The sequence below is a fragment of the Taurulus bubalis genome (assembly GCF_910589615.1).
Source record: "Taurulus bubalis genome assembly, chromosome: 2".
Classification (NCBI taxonomy): Eukaryota; Metazoa; Chordata; class Actinopteri; order Perciformes; family Cottidae; genus Taurulus; species Taurulus bubalis.
The window spans coordinates 42,429,032-42,449,077 of record NC_136590.1 but is presented as its reverse complement, the minus strand read 5'-3'; the positions used below and the strand labels follow the sequence as shown (position 1 = coordinate 42,449,077).

General features: G+C 45.4%; 1 protein-coding gene across 1 annotated transcript; it reads right to left on the bottom strand.

Annotated features, from left to right (window-relative positions):
• Positions 1 to 1,181: 1,181 nt before the first annotated feature.
• On the bottom strand, positions 1,182 to 20,024 carry LOC306752435 (RNA-binding protein Nova-1-like; the record flags this gene model as incomplete). Its single annotated transcript, XM_079236191.1, has 4 exons — positions 1,182 to 2,308; positions 2,686 to 2,852; positions 11,196 to 11,339; positions 19,847 to 20,024. 4 exons carry the CDS (start codon positions 20,022 to 20,024, stop codon positions 1,289 to 1,291), a joined length of 1,509 nt encoding a protein of 502 aa, XP_079092317.1. The 3' UTR covers positions 1,182 to 1,288.
• Positions 20,025 to 20,046: the final 22 nt, after the last annotated feature.

Below are 20,046 nucleotides of genomic sequence, written 5' to 3'. Positions count from 1 at the left end.
TAGTATGGCCAATTTTTTTTCGAAGATTAAGAAAATAAAAAACCTGCATTGGGAGTGAGGATGGATTTGAGATATTAAGACTGGATTGCTTTTCGTCGTGACGAGCTGAAATCAATCCTTTTTTATAAGGTTGGAGTTTGGGTGAGATCCAATGGGCGTCTAACGGGCTGGACGACACACCGGCTTATTTTAGTTTAATAGTCGCCAGAGGGATTCTGATTTCATGGTATAAGGAGATAAAAACCTAATCCTATAGCACCAAGAAAGGGTTAAACGACATATTTCCGTGTGTTTGTAGCTGTGACTGAATATGCAAATGTGCTTCCGGGTTTTGTGGGAGCATCATCGAGGATGTGTTTCGTGTAAAATATATTCATACATTCCTGTGTGTCTCCTCTATCCTCTCACATTGATTATTCAACCCCTGAACTATACTCAGCAGCAGTGAAGTCCAGGCCGGGCTTTTTTTTTTTTTTTAAGTTATACATTTCTTTCACTGCAACACAATATTTGATCCCTGTAAATAAAAAATAGCGATAGGCTAATATTGTTTTTACATTCAGATCAACCTGCATTCACAGGTTTAAATAATCTATTTGTGTTTGAATGAGACCATGTCAATAAATAAAGGATGGAAATATAAAATACCCAAATTTAGAAACTTCAATTATGATATGAGCCAGAATTCGACAGACGTCAACATAGATATGACTTCTTTAAAGAAATTATGCGCAGATTGCTTCCCCGTAGACGGAGATGACCTCAGGTGCTTGTCATAAAACCTCTCCCCTGTTCACAGCGCCTTCTGCATTGTACGCAAAGAGCAAGGTTTTGTAAAACAGCTCTATCAGCTGGCTGGAGCTTCATCCGACTCGCTCAACTCACCGGGAGCTGAGGTTTGCAACTGAAATTAAAACCAACAAAACCCAAACAAAACCCAAAAAAAACTGAACAGCTATGAGGTTTTGGAGGAGGGTGAAACCCTGCGGCCTCACCCTTGAATCTGCAGCTTGGCAGTGGACCAGTTCAGCTTACTCTGATCACCATCGTCAAAAGGACTCGACACAAACTTTTAAAAAACATCAGGACGTCAGTCCTAAAAACACATTCACATATCACACACACTTATCTTGGTTGTCTCCCCCACCTCCTCCTTTTGTGATTCTTTCATTTGATACGGAAATATTGAACAGATATTTGGACGTTTCTTTTTTCTATTCATCGTGACCCTCTCAATTCCCTTCTATCTCTGTCTTCATCCTTTCCTTCTTTCCTCTTCTTTTTCCTTTTAGCCCACCTTTTGTGGGTTGGTAGCGCGCACGCCCTGCTCGTAAGTGATCCGTTGGCTGATCAGATACTGCGCTGCTTGCGTAGCGGCTGGCGACCCTGTTATGGTAACTTTACGGTTCCGAGTACCAGGAATGAACTCTCCCTTTTTGGAGATCTGGATGCGGGCTCCCGTTAGCTCCTGGTACTCCACCAGCGTCTTCCCTCCTTTCCCCAAAATGGCACCGACCAGATTCTCGGGCACAGCGATCTCAACCACGTCCTTGGCCCCGTCCCCCAGCTTCTCTGTTGCCAATAGGGAGGAGGCCATCAGTGGGGATGAAGCATTTAGGTAACCATTGGAGGCCCCTGTAGCAGCTGCTAGAGAACCCAGCGAGAACCCCCCGAGGCTCGCAGCATGGTGGCCAACACCGCCGGAGACATCGCTAGCGTAGGAGGCCAGTAGGTTGGCTGCGGCGGCAGCGGCCGGGTTGGCACTAGCTGCTACTGCAGCAAGGACCCCAGAAGCGGCTGCAGGGTTGAGGCCCAGACCTAGGGTGTTAGTGTTGTAGCCGTAGCTGGCCAGCGTGTTGAGGGCCGAGGTGATGGCCAGAAGATCGTTGCCAGAGAAGCTGGACATGGTCGCGGGGAAGCCGCCCATTCCCGTCAAGCCGGCCTGGCCCAGAAGGCTGGAGGCCGTGGCGGCCGCTGCGGCTGCATTGGGCAGCACCTCGGCCGTATTGGCGTAAGGGGAGCCGGTGGGGTTGGAGTTGGCCACTGGGCCTGAGACGTTGGAATAGCTGATGTTGAGGCAGCTGCTGCTCTGAGGGTCCTCCTGGATCTTCTGCACTATGATCTCCACGGCCTTGCGGTTCTGTTCAGGCTCCCCACTGATGGTCACCACCCGCTCCTGCAGGTTGATGCCCTCTGGCTTCTGAGAGAGCTGCACCCAAGCCCCTGACTGCTCCATCACCGCTTTGACCGTGGCTCCACCCTTGCCTATGATCAGCCCAGCTGTGCTATTGGGCACGATCAATTTGGCCTGTAGAGAAATAGAAAGATTGAAGTAGCCATAAAAAGGTAACAAAGGAAAGGTTTAACAGCATAAATGGTTGACGGAAAGAGGGATGTCTCTCACTGAGTCAGAGTACTGTACAAGTCCCCGCTTTACTCAGCGATTTGTTAATCCCAAGGGTTTAGGCTGCAGCTGCCACACGGCTCTGTCTTGCTATGAAAGACTGTAGGTAAAAATAACCACATACTCTCACATTTTCCTGACCCCACCAGACTGCGGGTCATAGCCCAGAGAACAAGTAAAGCCGATGACTAATAAACAGGGTGTCCTGCCTGAAAGGGACCTCTCCCCGCCACACAGCGACCACACATCCTCGTGACCTCACTGCCTGTACAGTATCTCACCTGTTTGACGCGGTCCGGGTTGACCGTGGTCTGCGGCTGCAGTATGCTGACCGGCTCGGGTTTCTGGGCGCTCTGGGGCATCTCGCGGACTTTCTCCGCTATGAAATTGTGGACGCCATTGAGGGCCTCGACTGTACCCTGTATCAGACAGACTCGCTCTGTTGTTCCTGAGAGGAAAAACAAAAGGAGGGAGAGGACAAACACAAGGGATGAGTTCCTGTCAGCAGATTTGAGGGATTCGCTCGGGGTTGGACGAAAATCTACATTTATACGATGAAGTCTCGGCAATGAAAAATGCCCCTTGACATTTCACAAAGAGACGCAATTACTAAGCTATTCCTCGCTTACTTCATTTACACAATCAACAGAGAAACAGCTTAAAGAAAGAGCCGTGCTTGGTTCGCGAGCCACAGGGGGGTTGGTGGTTGGGGGAGGATTTTTCTTCAATGATGTAACTCTTTCAGGGCTGTGTTACTGAGCCCGTCCTTGCCTTGAAGCTCTAATAGACTACACACATGCTTGTTTCTCCTCTAGGCTTATTCCTACACCCACATTGACGACCCAACCGGCATTCCGTTGCCATGGAAAAGGGTCCGAGCCGCGGAAACAGGTGATGCAACAGCGAGTCCTTTATGCTGGCTTGCAGGATTTTTTAAAACACTCTCCCTTTTGTATCGACCTTCCTGCCTCTTAAGCGTTTCACTGTTCTCCGATTGAAGTCAATAGGAAATGTCCCCCGGCATGAATCTGAATAAGGCAAATATTTTAGTGAGGAAAAAAAAGTGTCACATTTTCTCCATTAATTGAGTCAAATTTGCAAATGGGAAGAGCAGCTGATAAGGCTTTTGGAGAGGCGCTGCTCTACTTCATTGTTGGCCTTTTCATTTCTAATTCAAGTGAATCTCAAACTACAAGATTGGGTGACACACACAGATCGGTATCGGCCCGCCTGGCCATTTATCAGAACTCAGGAAATGCTAAAAATGAATCCAGGGGAATTAGTCAAAGTCCAACCTGATTGGTTATATGCCATAGACATGTCTAATAATAGATGTAAAAAGACAAAAGGGTCAGTTCAAGCTTTTCAGGAAAAGCAGTAGGAAACTCTAATTGGGCACTATGGGGAAAATGGCACCTGCCCCGCAATTACCTTTATTACCTGGTTAAGTTCTCGATAACAGACATAAAGGACTGCACAATGCACACAGAATATCAAAATGAAGCGGTTTGAAACAGGTCCTGCACATTTTACACCCTTATCTTTAATTAAGTGACCAAATAAGGTTCCTGATAGATTGAAGCTTGTCCTCTTTTTTATGTCGGCACATGTATTCATCATACAAGATTATGTCCGATATCCACAGTCAGTTGTTTGACAATGAAAAAGACAAGATAAACTGTGGTATTCCATATTGTGCCGGAGGAAATGGTAAAAGGACATTATTTATGGTGTGTGAAAATACTCTTGTGTATGCAGCCAGGATACAACATATAAAATATGATGAGGTTGGAAGTAATACGTGTGCAAAACTCAATTACGCTCGAGGTGAACATAAAAAGTGGGGCTTTCAGACGGTGATTTTTTTCCCTTATTATCCTTCGGAGACATATTGCTTTGAGCAATCGTTGCTTTTTCTTCACTTTTCCAACATTCGTTGCTAGGTGAGGAGGTCCCTGTGCTTTACCTGGTACGGCAACCTCTCATTAAACACCTCCACATCTAGAAAGGATTGACAGCGCTGTTCCAAGGTCACTTCATCCTAAAGCGGAGACCATGATATACGACGGCAACTCTTCACACACCACGAAGACTATATCTGAATGCGACTATTCTCAGCGCTTTTCACTTCATAAATTGCTTGCATCATCTTTTGCCTGGAGGGCTACGAATTTCATAATAAAAGTTGGGACTTGGCTCGTCCTCTTGTTTTGCAGGAGGAGAGTGAACAAGGTGCACATCTCCGCCTTCAGCCCTAAGTAAGAAGGTTTCAATACTTCTGTCTTGTCACTTGGATTTTCCTGCGATGAGAACCTGCCTCTCCCTCAGCTTGTCCAATTCCGTCGTCGGATTTATTCAGAGTGCCACACATAAAGTATCACCCGTAATTACTGTCATCACATCAGCAGATTTTTCAAAGTAATTATTCACACTACAAATTGAGCTGGAAATGTTTTTGCTGGATATCCGAGTGCTGTAGCTATCCATCATGTCACGCTGTTGCCATATGGCATGCTTTTCTCAAAGTAAACACGGATTTTAATGTGGGGAACTTTTGTAGCATGCTATTTATATCCACTAAATCAGAAAAAAAAACTCGGGAACCGCCTGACCAGAACAATCACTGTTGCTGTATTTGAAAAAGACAAGTAAACACACCACGCTTATCATAGACTTATTTCTGGCATTAGCCAGAGAAATTACTGACTGTTATGTCCCTGGTACTAATACGCTGTATGTATATAATGCCTTTTACCAAGAAATCACAATTGTAGGGAGAAACAGGATACCTGCATGCAGAAATCTGCTGTAGGATCAGATGTCTGTGTCGCATTAAAATGCACCAGGGATTTTACTTTTAGAGGAAATACTGACACAAAGTGCAGTCTTGCAGGATGGACTTAAAGGTATGCTTAACTCAACAACTGCAATTGTTTGAAGGTACAAATAATCTTTGATCAAACACTGTCATTTGAGGCGGTTGGCGATATCGGGCATTTTTGCTATATGTCAACAAATATCATGAAAAGACCGTTATCAACAACGCATTAGTCCGTTGCTCACTACTTTCACCAGCCTGTCAGTGGCTCTCAGCCCCAAGCCCATTGGCTTCTACTACTTCAATAAAAAAGGAGTCAAAAATATATAAGACAACAGGAAATGGCCATTTGTCGCGGACTATTTTCCACGGTGGATGATTACTCATTTGGTGCTCTAGTGCAGTGGTTCTCAAATGGGGGTACGTGAGATTTGAAAAAAAAAAATATATTTAAAATTAGCATCCGTTAAAAAATCATTTAAAAATAGTTATTTAATACATTTTCAATAAAATATAAACGTAAGTTCATAAACTGAATTGTATATATTCAATATTAAATCAAACACTAACGGCACAGCGCTTTTTCAACCAAAAGAATATTTCACGGGGGTACATCACTGAAAAAAGGTTGAGAACCACTGTGAGTATCTGGGGCTGGTTGCGGGATAACCATGCAGTATGTGTGTGTGTGTGTGTTCATGCTAATGAAGGAAGATGTGACCCATTGCAACAGTGTGGCTCATTGGTGCTTTGATACACACACACACACACACACACACACACACACACACACACACACAAAATGCTTGTTAGTAGAATACATTCACAGTTGGTTTGGGACTATAAAACAGGATTTGTTAACAAGAAGAAAAATAGAGAATAGCACCAGACTTCTCCTTTAACTCCTTTAACACATATTTAACCATCGAAATGGATTATTAAATTAGGTAGGTATGCATCAGGAATACATATCGATCAGATCAAATTACAAATTGTTGCCGACACAATTATAACAAGACGTGAACGACTGGTCGTCACTGTGCAATACTTAGTGTGCAGTACTTTGATCTGCAAAAATATCAAAAATGTCGGTGCACCTGCCAGTCGACAGCAGACAAAGGTTTTTGGGGTGGGAGTTTTTCCTGATCCGCTGTGAGGTCCAGGGACAGAGGATGTCGTATGTGTGCAGATTGTAAAGCCCTCTGAGGCAAATTTGTCATTTGTGATTTTGGGCTATACAAAATAGACTGAATTGAAAAGAACATGCCGACAGTGTTTTTTCCTCTCAATTCCAGAAGGGTAGACAAAGGTCCAGAGAGTTGAAGTAGTAGTTCATCTAGCGAGCAAATTAAACCAACCTGTCTGTCTGTCCATCCGCTACCTACTAGCGAGCAAGCCAGCTAGCTGCAAACTGGCTAACTATCAGGCTATCGCCAAATTAATGTTTCTTCATTTCATTTTCTTCATTTTTTTAATACCCAAAGGTTAACATTCACTGCAGAACTGTGTCTACTCTTTTAAAAAAGCTGTAGACATGGACTTTCTATGCCGACTGGACGGTCTAACAACAGCTAGCAGCTAGCAGCTCCTCAACAACAGCTAGCAGCTCCTCAGCGGAAATTTGGCGGAAATTAATCACATATTGGGAATCTAAATTGTTATTTTCTCGCCTGATCTTTTTAAAAAACTTAGAAACAGGTTATTGGCTTGCGACGCTAAGCTAAGTTAAACGGAAGTAAGATTACAAAGTGTGCAGGCAAAGGATACGTTTAACAGCCATGCTAGCCACTGGTTTGGGGGAGATCTTCACTCGTTAAAGAGGAATTTCAGCGATTTAGCATTGCACTGAGATACAGTCTGGGGGCTTTATGCAACCGGCCGCGTAAAAAGAATGAGATGTCCTGACTTTTAGTCTTTAGCAGGGGAAGGACAGCAGGTCTATGACACAACCTCTCGCGTGAAACGGGTTGAAATGGCGTGCATTTAGCACCTAAACCACAGAATAACCAGACTTACAAACATTGTAGATGTTATTGAGTATACATTCATTATCAAACTGCTTTAGATGTAACCTGTCAAGCCTCCAGCTCATCATGACGCTTGAACCAGCCAATTACAGTGAAGTGCGACGGAGCTTGCTTACACTGGATTTCGGTGAAAAAGATAGGATATGGAAATGTAATCATATTTAAAAGTTGAAGACTGCACGTTGAAACTTTCCTTTTTTCTCTCTCTTTCTATGTATATATATACATATATATACATAGAAAGAGATATGTATATATATATATATTCCAACTCCCTGACAATGTCTAGGTTTGGTTTAGGTCTCAGACGTTGTTTCGACCTTTTGTTCATAGTTGGAAATGAGGCTCTCAGTTAAACACACATATATATATATATATATATATATATATATATATTCAATGATCTCAAGCTGCAATAACCCTGATTGCATCATCATCTATGTTCACAGGCTCAGCAGCACTCTTGCGAGTAAGCTAACCGCCTTGTGTAAGATCAGGTCGTGTGCTTGCATCATAAAGCATAACAGTACTTCAGAATACCACAGCATAACAACTGTTCACCAGGAATAAATGTTGTGCACTGGAATCAAAGACATGAATCTGCAGAGAGAAAAAGACTGCAGTTCCCATTAGTTTGAAATCCCCGCCCATGATGTCATCCCAGACAGATGTGATACTGTCCTATAGGGAGCGTTAGTGAGAACAGTATATACTGCACATGGAGAAACAGCTGAAAAACTGCAAACTGTGCCTATGCTGTAGTTTCTCTGTATGCTACTTTTTGAAGGAAATGGAACAGTGGTGTTTGCCAGTATGAGGTCACATATTGCGATTGATATTTTAATGATCACATAATGGAAAACATACACCCAGTGTTTCTATGACATCACAACACCCTGATCTGTTAGTGCTGCTCAAAGTAACTCAATACACGTAGTTGGCCGGAGACCAGCTGAACCAAGTGAAAGGGTTTGAAGTTTAGTTTCTAAGTTTGTGTGCGGATCGTGAACTCCCACGGCTCTCACTGCAGCTGCTTAAATATGCGGATGTGTGTGAGTAGGCGTGTGTGTGTGTGTGTGTGTATATGTGTGTCGATTGCACGGTACAAGTGGGTGAGCGCATAGCACGCTGCGTTTATGGGGACTCGAGTAAATCCAGCCGTGCCACAGTTGAGATGGGTTCAAACCAAATAGTGAAAACAAAAACAGTAACTGCCCATGCGTTAAGAGGCGAGCATGCAAACAGAATTCTAAGAGGAGTATGATGTCATCTTATCTGGCATGAACTCGCCCAACTACCAGTAACCAAATGTGAGAAAAAACAGTGAGTGGGGAGGAGGAAAGAGGAAACTTGGCGTGCGTCGGAGCAGCTTGACTACAGCTGGGAGAAGGGGTCATGTCCACAGAGAGAGATTGAAACAGGCTATTTCTGGGCCTGCTCCCTCTTGTCACACAATCATGCCCCAACCACACAACCCGTCACCGTCCCCGCTCGTCCATCTCCGGCCGCCACAGTTGCCCGGACCCCATCAAGAACCTTTGCATTCATGGTCTCATCGCAGTTTACGCTGACGGATGGGAGACGCAAAGGTGGGTGTGGTAGTCTCAGACCGAGCCGTCACAGACAGGATAGCAGAGGAAAATGGCTGCATCGGTTGTTGTCCCTTGATTTCTCTAGTGTGCGATTGTGCTGTGGTTGGAGTGTGTGCTCAGGCTGCCGCAGGATGAGAGCGGAGGGCGTGAACTGTGTGTAATGGCATTAGCATGCTGTAGTAGCCCACATTGCAGCTGATTCAACAATGAACGCGAGATAAAAACGGATGTAGCCGAGAACTTTGACATGCTGAATTTGCTGGCCTCAAAAACTCTGTATATCTTACAGTTTCAAACTTCACCAAGTCTTAACAGTCAGGTTTTTTTAAGTTTTAAGTTTTAGCTTCCTGACTTCTCAACTATTGTGCAGCGTACAGCAGCACTCCTTTCATTTTACTTGTGTGGGCCCGAGCAACCGCCCAATCAAATCGTTGCCAGCACCCTCTCCCTGAACTCCTCTTCTCACTCATCACGATAATGAGTAGGGGGATGGGCCGAGCAGGTGGTGGCCTATGAACACATCCACAATCCAAAGAGAGAAATAAGGATACAAATCGCTCCTTTTCATTTGTTGCCATGCCAATGAAGTAGCCGTGCTTGTACATAGTTGGCCTCGTATGTGGAGAATTTCTGGGCCGTGCCCTCTGACCGAGGGTCTTTTCATCGCGGCTAGCAGAAACATGGCCCGAAGAGAGAAGTACAGGAGACATATTTGCTCGCACATCCTTCTTTTCCTCTCCCCCAACACTCTGCCGGCTACTTCTTTGCCACGATTCTGTCAGTCCAATATATCACACGCAACTCCCTACAGAACACGTCAAATTCAAAACATGTTGTGCAGTTTTTTTCCTGTAGCGTGATATTTTGGGCTCGAAATTATCTAAACTGCAAACCGAAATTTCAGAGGTCAAATAATGACGTTCACTATAATGATGGGAAATTGATTTCAATCATTATGTTTTATAGATTACTGATTGTGGAGCCAATAATAAATGAAGTATTTCTCTCAAGCATATTTTGTGCACTGCTGAGTATATCCCGTCTAAAGAGGTGATTATATATTCTAAATGTCTATACTAACCACACAGGGATTTTTTGCTTGCATCAGTTATCACCGAAAACATCTGGACCTAATAAGCAGCGAGACGCTCAGCACCTGTTATTTTTCAGCAGGTCGAAGCCTCCTCTGAGGCATGAAGGACAAGCGGCCGGACTCCCGTACGGCTCAGGCGTTTGTGTTCGGAGGATAAGACGGGTCGGCTTTGACCTCCGTGTGATGGGGGTCAGCGAGCTGCACGAGCGCCCTTCCCCTGTTGCCATTTTTGAGCCAGACTCTCCTCGGCACAATTATTGCCTCCGACGCATGCCGTGTCCTCTGCGTCACAGAGTTTGTTCTCATTTTCTGGGGGGGAATAAATGGTCCCCCTGTGCAATCTTCCCAGAAAAGAGAGTGAATGCATCGACATGAAACCGTGAATACTATAAACAAAACCTGCAATGAAGGGCGCAACCCAGTGTGCGACACTTGAGACCCCTGAAAGCCTCAACAGCTACATTTTGGCTGGTCTGTATTTTTAAAAGCTTACTATGTCTAGCAGTATTCACAAATATGAATATAGTAAAATAGTGTTATTAATAGTGTTGTTAATGTAATTGAACACCCGGTTGTTTCTGGGAAGCCCTTATTTTGTTCTGTTTCGACATCGGGCCTCTGTGGTCCATTCTTTAAATGTAAGATAGAATATTTTTGCTTTGGTCTCAGTGAACTAAGATTCATTTTGTCGAGGAATCGCTTTTAATGCTTTTTTTCATGCTGAATGACTTATTTCCAAGAAACGTATGAGAACATTTCTGGCAAACACAAGATTTAAAGTGGCTCCTATTGTCAATGATATTAGCCTTGGGGATGTGTGTGCAAAGTGTGTGTAGTGTAGTTGATTGTCTTGGCTTGACTCCATGCAATCTTATCGGCCTACATTGCGCGTGGAGTCTGTGCAGACATCTGCATTACGCCGCGGCACCAGGTAGGGAGGGCCGCCCGATTGCCCCCGGGTCTGTCGCACAGTGGCGCAACCTGCTAGCCAAGCAACTTCAAAATGGCCTTCAGACCTAAATGCTGCTACTGTACGCTCCAACATGTTTAGTGCCCTTGAGGACTCCAGGATACTCAAGTTCTAAGTGTTTACGGACGGCCTGTGATTAAAATGGATTGCAATTACTTGCCAAATGAAGAGGACATATGAAATGCGCTCTTGCACCAAAGCTGGGTAATAAGTCAGACATCTCCTCTCATAAATATATACATACATAAATATCTGATCATCGATTTTAAATACTGAGGGATTCATTCTTACCTGGGTAGAAGTCTTTGGATTTGGACAGCTTAATGGTGGCACCCGTCTCTTTCTGCAGTTGTACGATGGTCTGGCCACCCTTGCCGATTATAGAGCCGGCTGCATAGCTGGGGATCAGCACCTTCAGGAAGTACTCGCCCTCCTCTGTGGGGGGGAAAGGGGAGAGAGAGAGAGTGGGAAAGAAAGTCACGTCTCGTAAAGCAGCTCTGCACATCATCATACACGCCATCGTGGTGCCCAGACCCCCCGGTACCCTGAACAAGCAGAAAATTCCCAATAGAGACACGCAGTTTGGACTAATATGGGAAAAGGTAATGAGATATCTTGTGTCTGTGTTCCTCTGGTGAAGGGAAGGTATCTGGAAGAAGCCCTTTGAGCAGCTTTCGGTGCGTTCACATTTTATTAGAGACTGTGACACGTCCTATGTCCTGTCCCAGATTTTCCTCGTAGAGTAAATGATGACCTCCTTTCCAGTTTGCAGAGGTCTAATTTTAACTGTTTTCAAGGAGTTTTAGAAAACCTCTTGACTGAATACAAAACCAGGGTCCAGTGTTACGGATGTTTTTTCCACGCGTGACCAGAAGGAGTGCAGCACTAATCTGTCTGCAAAAGGTAGCCTGTATATTCTGAGACAGAAAGGTACACACAGAGGACTACATGCAAACACATGAAGTCAATACCCATGCTGCTCATGGATGCCAATGCAGAGTGATCCTTCGTAATTAACAGACGTGAGAAGAACATATGGGAACCAATCCCACAGATTTGTTCATAGGGTATACTGCCAAGATGGTCTAAATCTCCTCCATTTTGGAAGGGGCTTCTGTGGCTTACAGTGGCTTGTAGCAGTCGGTGATTGACAGCCCGTCAGTTTGCAGAATGTGCAGGCAAACATGATTCTCCCTCTCAGTTTGGGGGAAACTTCCTCTCTCCTACGATGCTAATTAACAATTAATCAGCACCAAAGTGGGAAAAGCGTCCCTTCCAAGAAAACCCAGATCACGTGTGCGCTAATCTAGTAAAAAGCAATCAGCCACATATTGAGCTCGGACCCAATATGATTAAAGAACCTGCCAACAATACATCAGAACCGCTTTATTTTTAGATGTGTGGAGCGGACGTGATTCCCCACTGAATTCCCGGATACCACATTGATGACATCATGGTAAACACTTGGCACAGGTGCGTTATCAGCACTGGTCACAAATGATCTCCTCTGCATGCTGAATCCGATGCAATGACGTCATGTTCGATCCTTTTTGCAGCTGCCTCAAGGGTGACGTCACTCGAGCGGGCAGAGATGTGGAGAAAGGCACTGTCCATCTTTGCAGGATGAGATTTCTAACACGCTTTCGAGCGTAGCGTGATACGTTTTTTTTCTTTTCGTTACGAAACCGCACGGTTCGCCACCGTTTCACTGCATCTTATGTTTCCGTGGAGGGTATGGAATGGGGAGGGCTTGACCGGCGTGGCGGGGAGGAGAGACGGATGGATGGAGGTGGACCGCCCTGCACTGAGACCAACCTGTTGCCTCAGTAATGCACTCATTAGATTCAGATGTGAATGAACATGGCATTGTGACATTAAGGCATTTCACAGCCCACAAGGAGCTCGTCTCCTTATTGCATTAACATGCCCCTCATGTTGCATTCAGACACAGGCTTGTTTTTGTGCTCACAATCAATGGCTCTGACAAGTATGCAGACAATGAAACGATTGTTAATGGAATTTCACTTTTGATTTAGATTAATTAGCCACAGTTGAGGAGACAACCTCAGAACAAATCCTACGTGCATTTACTCAAAAGCCCAGACATCACCACCATCGGAAGCTAGTAAATATACCAGGTGCTGGTCGGTATGTCCTTTTTCTGAGAACTAAAGATGAACCTGGACATAGATATCACGTAAGCAGCTTTGTTCATCTCTGGCCATCTAATCTTTAGATTTCCTGCTATGTTGCAGTCAGCTCTTTGCTTTTCTCACCACGAATAACAATAAAATGACCTTGGTGAGAACATAAAGATCATGCATGTCTGACACAGTCGCCGTAAAGCGTTTGAGCCCTTGCTCCTATCCCGAGATATCTGATACCGTAGCCGAACAAAGAATATAATTTGAGTGGTGCTGATTGCAGGATGCAAACAACCAAAGACCTGTTGTTGACAGACAAGCCAATACCCACTGCGTAACTTTCTACTCATCTTCACCCAGAGTAAACCCAGCAGGGGAGAAAGCCACTGAGATTCCCTCCGTCGCCCTCGCAGCCACGTTTGCTGTCATTAGTCAATAATTAATTCTGTCCTAGTGTCTGAGATCACAGTAACAGGTTTTAATGGCGTCATGTGGTAGAGTAAACATGGCAATCTGTTGCTGCAATCCGCCAGGGAACGGGAGCAGTGGGCACATTTGGGAAGCCGAGCCAGTGGGGTGTTAGTTCAAACCCCCTACTTCCAATACGAGAAGGATGGCTCGGAGGAAAGACGCGGACGCGGAGCCAAATGGGTTTAGTTAAGTCACTCAAGGGGGGTGGGTCAGGAGGAAATGCCTTGTGACCGTCCTCCCTCCTTCCCACTACCCCTCCAAGTACCCATTCTGCATTTCAATGGACTAACCTGCCGCTGACAGGCAGCAAGGGCGACGGAACAAAAAAAAACGAGCAATAATGGACAAATGAGCCTTTGGTGTATGAAATTTCACACAGTCGAGCACGACGGACAAATTCAACAAGTCAGACAAAAAGAGTTTGCGGCTTACCCATTCTGAGATCTGCTGCTGCTCAAGTCCTCTGTCAGATCGCCATCAATGCCGGGGCACAATCTCTGAAGGGGATCTGAACGTTAGCCTAGGCATAGGTGCAATGGTAGTGTTGAGGAATGCGGCCAGTCGACTTTTTTTCCGCCGCCGTTCTAATTCATCGGTGGGCGCAGAAAAAGAGATTTCACCGCAGCATCCGAGCCATGCCTGCAGCTGGCCAGAGCCTCAATTGTCTGAGAAAATGCTAATGCAGGCTCTCAGTGTTTTCAGTGAAAGACGGCACGCATTGTTCAAGCCTGCATCGGTTTGAAGGGGGGGGGGTCTTCCCTGCCGCATCACCCTTTTCACTGCTCTCATCCATATTCATCGAGTGGCCTGTCCGTCTGCAGCAGCGCGCAGGACTGACACCGCGCTCGGCCAATGGGTGGCCTCCTTCCTCCTGCACGTCACGTCCCCACCCCCCCCGATGCCGGTCCCCAAAAAATTTAATTTTCTTCTCCACTCCGCCTCTTTTGACGCAGCACTATAAAGTATGGCAGTCCATTCACTCACTTTTTTTTAGTGGCAAGTGACAAAGGTGAAGTGGCTGAGGGAGCGGGATTCAGCGGCGAGCGGGCGGGCGTGTGGAGTGACCTTCAACAGTGGCTGAAGAGGTGTACGGCTAGCACAAGCAGATGATGAAGGAGGTGGAGGAGGAGTGATCTGAGGCAGCGTGCCTTACGCCACCCACCCTTCTTTCCTCCCTTTCCCCCACCCCCAATCCCTTAGACGGCCATGTTTGGGAGGGCGGAGGGGCTCATCAACCATTGCAAATGGCAGTGCCGCAGAATGGTGGAGGGGGGTGATGAAGCCAATCACTACGCCTATAAATCGTACGGCGAGAGGTATCTTAAGTGACTGAGCGTGTGTAAAAACTGCATTGTGCGAGTGTCTTTGTGTGGATCGGGGGGTTCAGCTTCATTTAATAGTGATTTCCAGGAAACCTGTATAAAAAACAAAAAAAAGGGAACTCCTTTTTTTTCTTTTTTTTCTTGGCTACCGATTTCATCCACAAATCAAACCCGTATCACGGCGGCCCGTTTGTTTTTTGGGAGCGAAATGGCTTCCAGAATATTCTACCAGTCTGATTCACTAAGAGATGCTCTGGTCTATAGACACAGCTTCCCTGTAGACTCCACTCCCTCTCACGGTCTATCTATCTCTCCTTTTCTCTCTGCTTTGCTCTGTCTTCGTTTCTATCGCTCTCTCTCTCTCTCTCTCTCTCTCTCTCGTTCTCTCTTTCACTGCCACCTGGCAAATTCACAGTCCGCTCACGTCACATCGCTCTGCAAGGGCACCTGTGTCCTTCCCACCAAAAAATAAATAAATAAAAAATACAGCTCACATTCCTGTGCCAACCTTTCCATTAGTAACATTACGAGATCATACCTAATCCCTTGGCCACACAACCTTTTGGGGAGGCGCATGCTTGCCAGCAACATGGGCTCAGAGTATGGGTAATTAGAGAGGAATGAATGAAAGATGTTCATTCTGAGGAGAGAGGGGTAATGCTGATAAAAAAGAGAGAGTAATTTCCCCCATTCAGCGTCCACAGCTCCTAAAGCGCAACGAGGGGCTCGGCTTTGAAAGCGCATGGGCTTTCTTCCCTTTGTTGCAACTGCCAGTCATGGTAATGATCAGTTCGGTAGGAAAAAAGCGTGATCAATATCAGACGCAGTCGAGAGGCTGGTGATTACAGGGACGGCTGAGGATTATCAGGATGTCTACCAGTATTGCCAGACAGGCCGTGGGTTTCCAACGTTACATGTAGAGCACATGAGATGGGGGGGGGGCGATGCTGGAACACGCCACATAAAACACCAACGGTCTAAATGTGTATAAGCAGCTATACCGAGAGCTTCGGTCAGAGCTGCGGACCAAATTAGCCTCAGATACTTATCAGAATGACCGGGAGATTGGCTGCCATTTTAACCTCTGTAAATCAAATTTTAAGTGCACTACTGCATATGCAAACACCTCAGAGACAATGCTACGCGGACTTGCACCGTATAAATGTCATTTATTTGGACTAAAACTGCTTTAAATACATTGAGAGTGATTCTGGAGAGCAATAAAAGGGCCTGTAGACTGAATTTACATAAGATGAGTGAACATAGACGCTGCTTGGTTTAAACCAGTTGATCTAAAATCAGTTTATTCAGTTAGGCTTTTTCGTATTGCAATTACTGAACTCAGATTTTATGGGAAAGTAAGAAAGTTTATCGGCTGCAGTTTTATTATTTTTTTCAGTTAGCATTGCGTTGGTTTCCTCCACAAAAAGCCAATGGTAGTTTTCTTTTGGATTTGGATTATTGCAGAAAATAAGATCTGCAGCGGTTTGTTCAGCAAGATAATTTCCTTTAAATGAACACCACTTTTATGACTTTTAAAGCATATAAATAATCAGAAGAAAAAAGCTAATCTTCGCTATAAACAAACTCCACCACGGTCACATGACCTCACGCCACCACCACTAAAATAAAGGAGGACTGTAGTGTCCTAGTGAGGACGTTTGGTCCTCTCATCTTGGGAGCAACCACCTTTTTTTAGTATTATATATTTACTGACGTATGTGATGTCAAAAAACAAAATATTAAAATCTCTTAAACTTGTGTTAACGACAGATCTTATTTCAGGCATCTAAACAAAAACAAATACAAAAGAAACACTGAATTTGTTAAAACAAATTTACCATTAAAAATGGTCAAATGTATGTTAATAAATCCACCATGAATCCGCTCTTACACTTGTATATGTTCCTTTAATGTTAACACTTATTTTAAAATGATCAACATAGGTGGATTGCATTGCGAGGCCCTTTATAATTGACATTCTGAGTTGCATGTGTCCACCTCTCTCCACACTAAATGAGGGCGGTCACACACTGAAAGCTCACAAGCGGTCCTGTCTGGTTGACTTCCTTGACGAAGTGATTGGTTATTCGACACAGATATGATCGTGTTTAGGAGGCCATCTGGAACACCTTTGCCTCTGAGGAACAAGGCGGCCTCTTCAGAGTCAGACCGTCATCGGGACACGATTAATTGTGCAGCACCGGCGGGGCTGTGACACAGAGACGCCTTTGAAAGAACATGGACTCGGGCCGGTGAAACGCCGTGTGATGCCATTATAGAAATTACAGCAGCAAGTGAATTATGTACTTTTAGTATTCATTAAGATCCTCCAAATGCAATTTCACACCGTCTAGCCGCTCACATCACCTGGATATTGGACGGGAGTCTCCGTGCTACAAATGAATGGTGTAAACTCTCCCAGAAGCAGGAACACCATGTGACTGCTCTGTTCTTACACTGGCTTTAGGGGTGCTAATGGAGGACATGTGGGATGCTGAATGTGCTTTAAAATACTGTCTAGTGGCACAAGGGTCCTTACGTGCCCTGCTGAAACGACATTTCTGCGGTGCGGTAAAGACGCACCGTGCCGTTAGAGGTAGATAATGCTGCTATCATCGCATGGCGGGGTGTATGGGACACAAAGAGACAGACAAAGCACATTTCAGTAGCATATGGTGCCCGTTCTCCGCGGACCTCTAATTAACATGAAGTTCCCGAATAAAGTGGTCCCTGCGAGCTGCAGACCAGAACAATCCCGAGCTGAAAGAAGATGCGCAGTAGCTGGCACACTGAGCCAGCCGCCATCCCCGCTGCCGCGCTCCGACATCTTACTGATGAGGCAGGTGTGCACACACCTCCCCTCCTCGCTGGTGCTATACACTGGCCGACCACGTTTTCTCCCCCAGAAAAAAAAAAGAAATCAGGGATCAATTAGTTAAAATGGCACTGCAGTGTTTCTGCTGCACCCCCACCCCACCCCCCTACACACACACACACACACACACACACACACACACTCTCTCTCTCTCTCTCTCACTGTTCTCACCACTCCCCACTGCAACCATGGATCGATTTGTGGGGGATTTTTCATTTTTAAAGAAAAGAAAAGTCCAAATTCTCTCATTCCAGCTTCCTTAAATGTAAATATTACTCCTCTGTGAGGACTAGCTGAACACAAATAGACCATTGGGGGCGTCATCTCGGGCTTAGAGAAGCGCTGACTGACATGTCCCCTTCTTTCTGGCATCTAAAGAACAAACATCTGACAAATGAACCGAGAAAATAATCAACAGATTGCTTGATGATGGGAATAACCATTAGTTGCGGGCCTTTATGTGTGTCGGCATTGTAATTTCACCGTCGTATAGTGTGCTGACGGTTCAGACAAAAACACCAAACAGATGCTGAGATTTAGTTCACCCGCCGACCTATAAATAAGCCGACTTTGATAGGAATCTAGGCGACAAGTGGTAATGAGTGCACCCTACTATCTATACGCGGTTGTGTGATTTTCACTGCATGCGTTATCCTGCTTGGCTCGCGTAACATTTGTGCTTATAAAAAAACCTGCACACTTAACTCCTGGCAGTGTTAAGTTGAACCAATGAAACCAAACATCTACAAAGCCCATCGTGCACCTCAAGTGAACACTACGGCTCGGTTCACACAAACAGTGGCCTGTCCAGGACCAGAGGGTCTGAACAGACACTTTTTTTAAAGACATTATACCACTGAGATGTATTTGCACTGCACCAAGAAGAGGTGAGCGGTTCCCAAACTACAGAATCCAGGATGTTTGACCTCACTACTGATTCTGTCAGCAATACAACTGCAACGCCATTTCTGTTCTGCTCCCGTTAATCCGTCACAAAAGGCCTCCTCCCATTGTGTTGCTCAGGACCACTGTGTGGCGTATGGTAAAGACGGGCTCCATGCAAACACACACACACACACACACACACACACACACACACACACACACGCACACACAATTAACTGTGGGTATATTTTACCAACAAACAATTTGTTTTGTTTGGACTTTGACAGAGTTACTGAGGCTATTGTGTTGGGAAAGTAGAGCCAAAGAGAAAGCTGTCAGAACTAGCGACCAAATGATCTTCTTATCACGTGACCAAATAGAGACTGTTGTTGGAAAACATTCATATTACCCAGCATTCATTAGTGCATGTCTGTATATGACAAAAAATACCAAAGATAAGAAGAAATTATTCAGATACTTTAATAATTTTCTTTTATAGTTTATGTGGAATAAGATTATACTATTGGTGTGGAGTTTACCACTGAAATAAAAATGGAGGTGATGGAGCTAGGTTTGCCTTTTTCGAGAGTTTATATAAATAATAGCTCCACCAGGGTAGTAACTGAACTCAAGGGTCCATTCTCTGCCAAATTCAATGTTGTGGCCCCCTCAACCCAAGTGCCCAGTACAACTACCTGTTTTTACACCCCTGGGGAGAAAACATGGCATATTTATCTTGTGGCCTCTGCACAAGAAAAGTACCACTAAATCCCAACCACACACGCACACACACAAACACACGCACACACACACACAAAATAAAAACTCTCCACAATAAACACTGTTAAACAGATGGCTTCTCCTCTGCAACATGAAAGCATCACTTCGCCGCTGAATGAAATACTTGATGCGAGCAGCATAACTCCAGATGTGGAGAGCAGCAGCGAGGTGAGCGGGTTCACCGGCAGAGCTGACCCGGGGAGGCCACTCGGCCGGCCGGGGCTGCCTGCCCTCTCTCCCCGCGGAGATACGCAGCGTACCGAGTCACAGCCACAAAACACAGGCTGTGTTCCCCAAGTGCCAACGGCACAGGTGCTACACGTTAAGACAAAAACAAACGACTGCATATGCGTGCATGCAAGTTATTTGCTGTTTTGACTTTCCACCAGTGCACACATGCACATTGTTCAGCAACAACAGACTGCATGTGGAGGAGCGGCGTCTCGCCGTGCAGCCGCTTACCTCCGGTGTTGGTGCGCTTGGTACAGCCGGCCTCCTCCGTCGGAGTTTCCAGCGGTCGTTTGCGGGAGTCCGCGTTGTCCGCCTCCATGAGGGGCTGCTGCTGCAGGCTGTGCGGGTTCGCGTTGGAGTAGATCCCGTTGTGGTCCACGGCCGCTCCGCCGCCACCAGCCATCATCATCTTTTTTTTTTATTCTTATTTT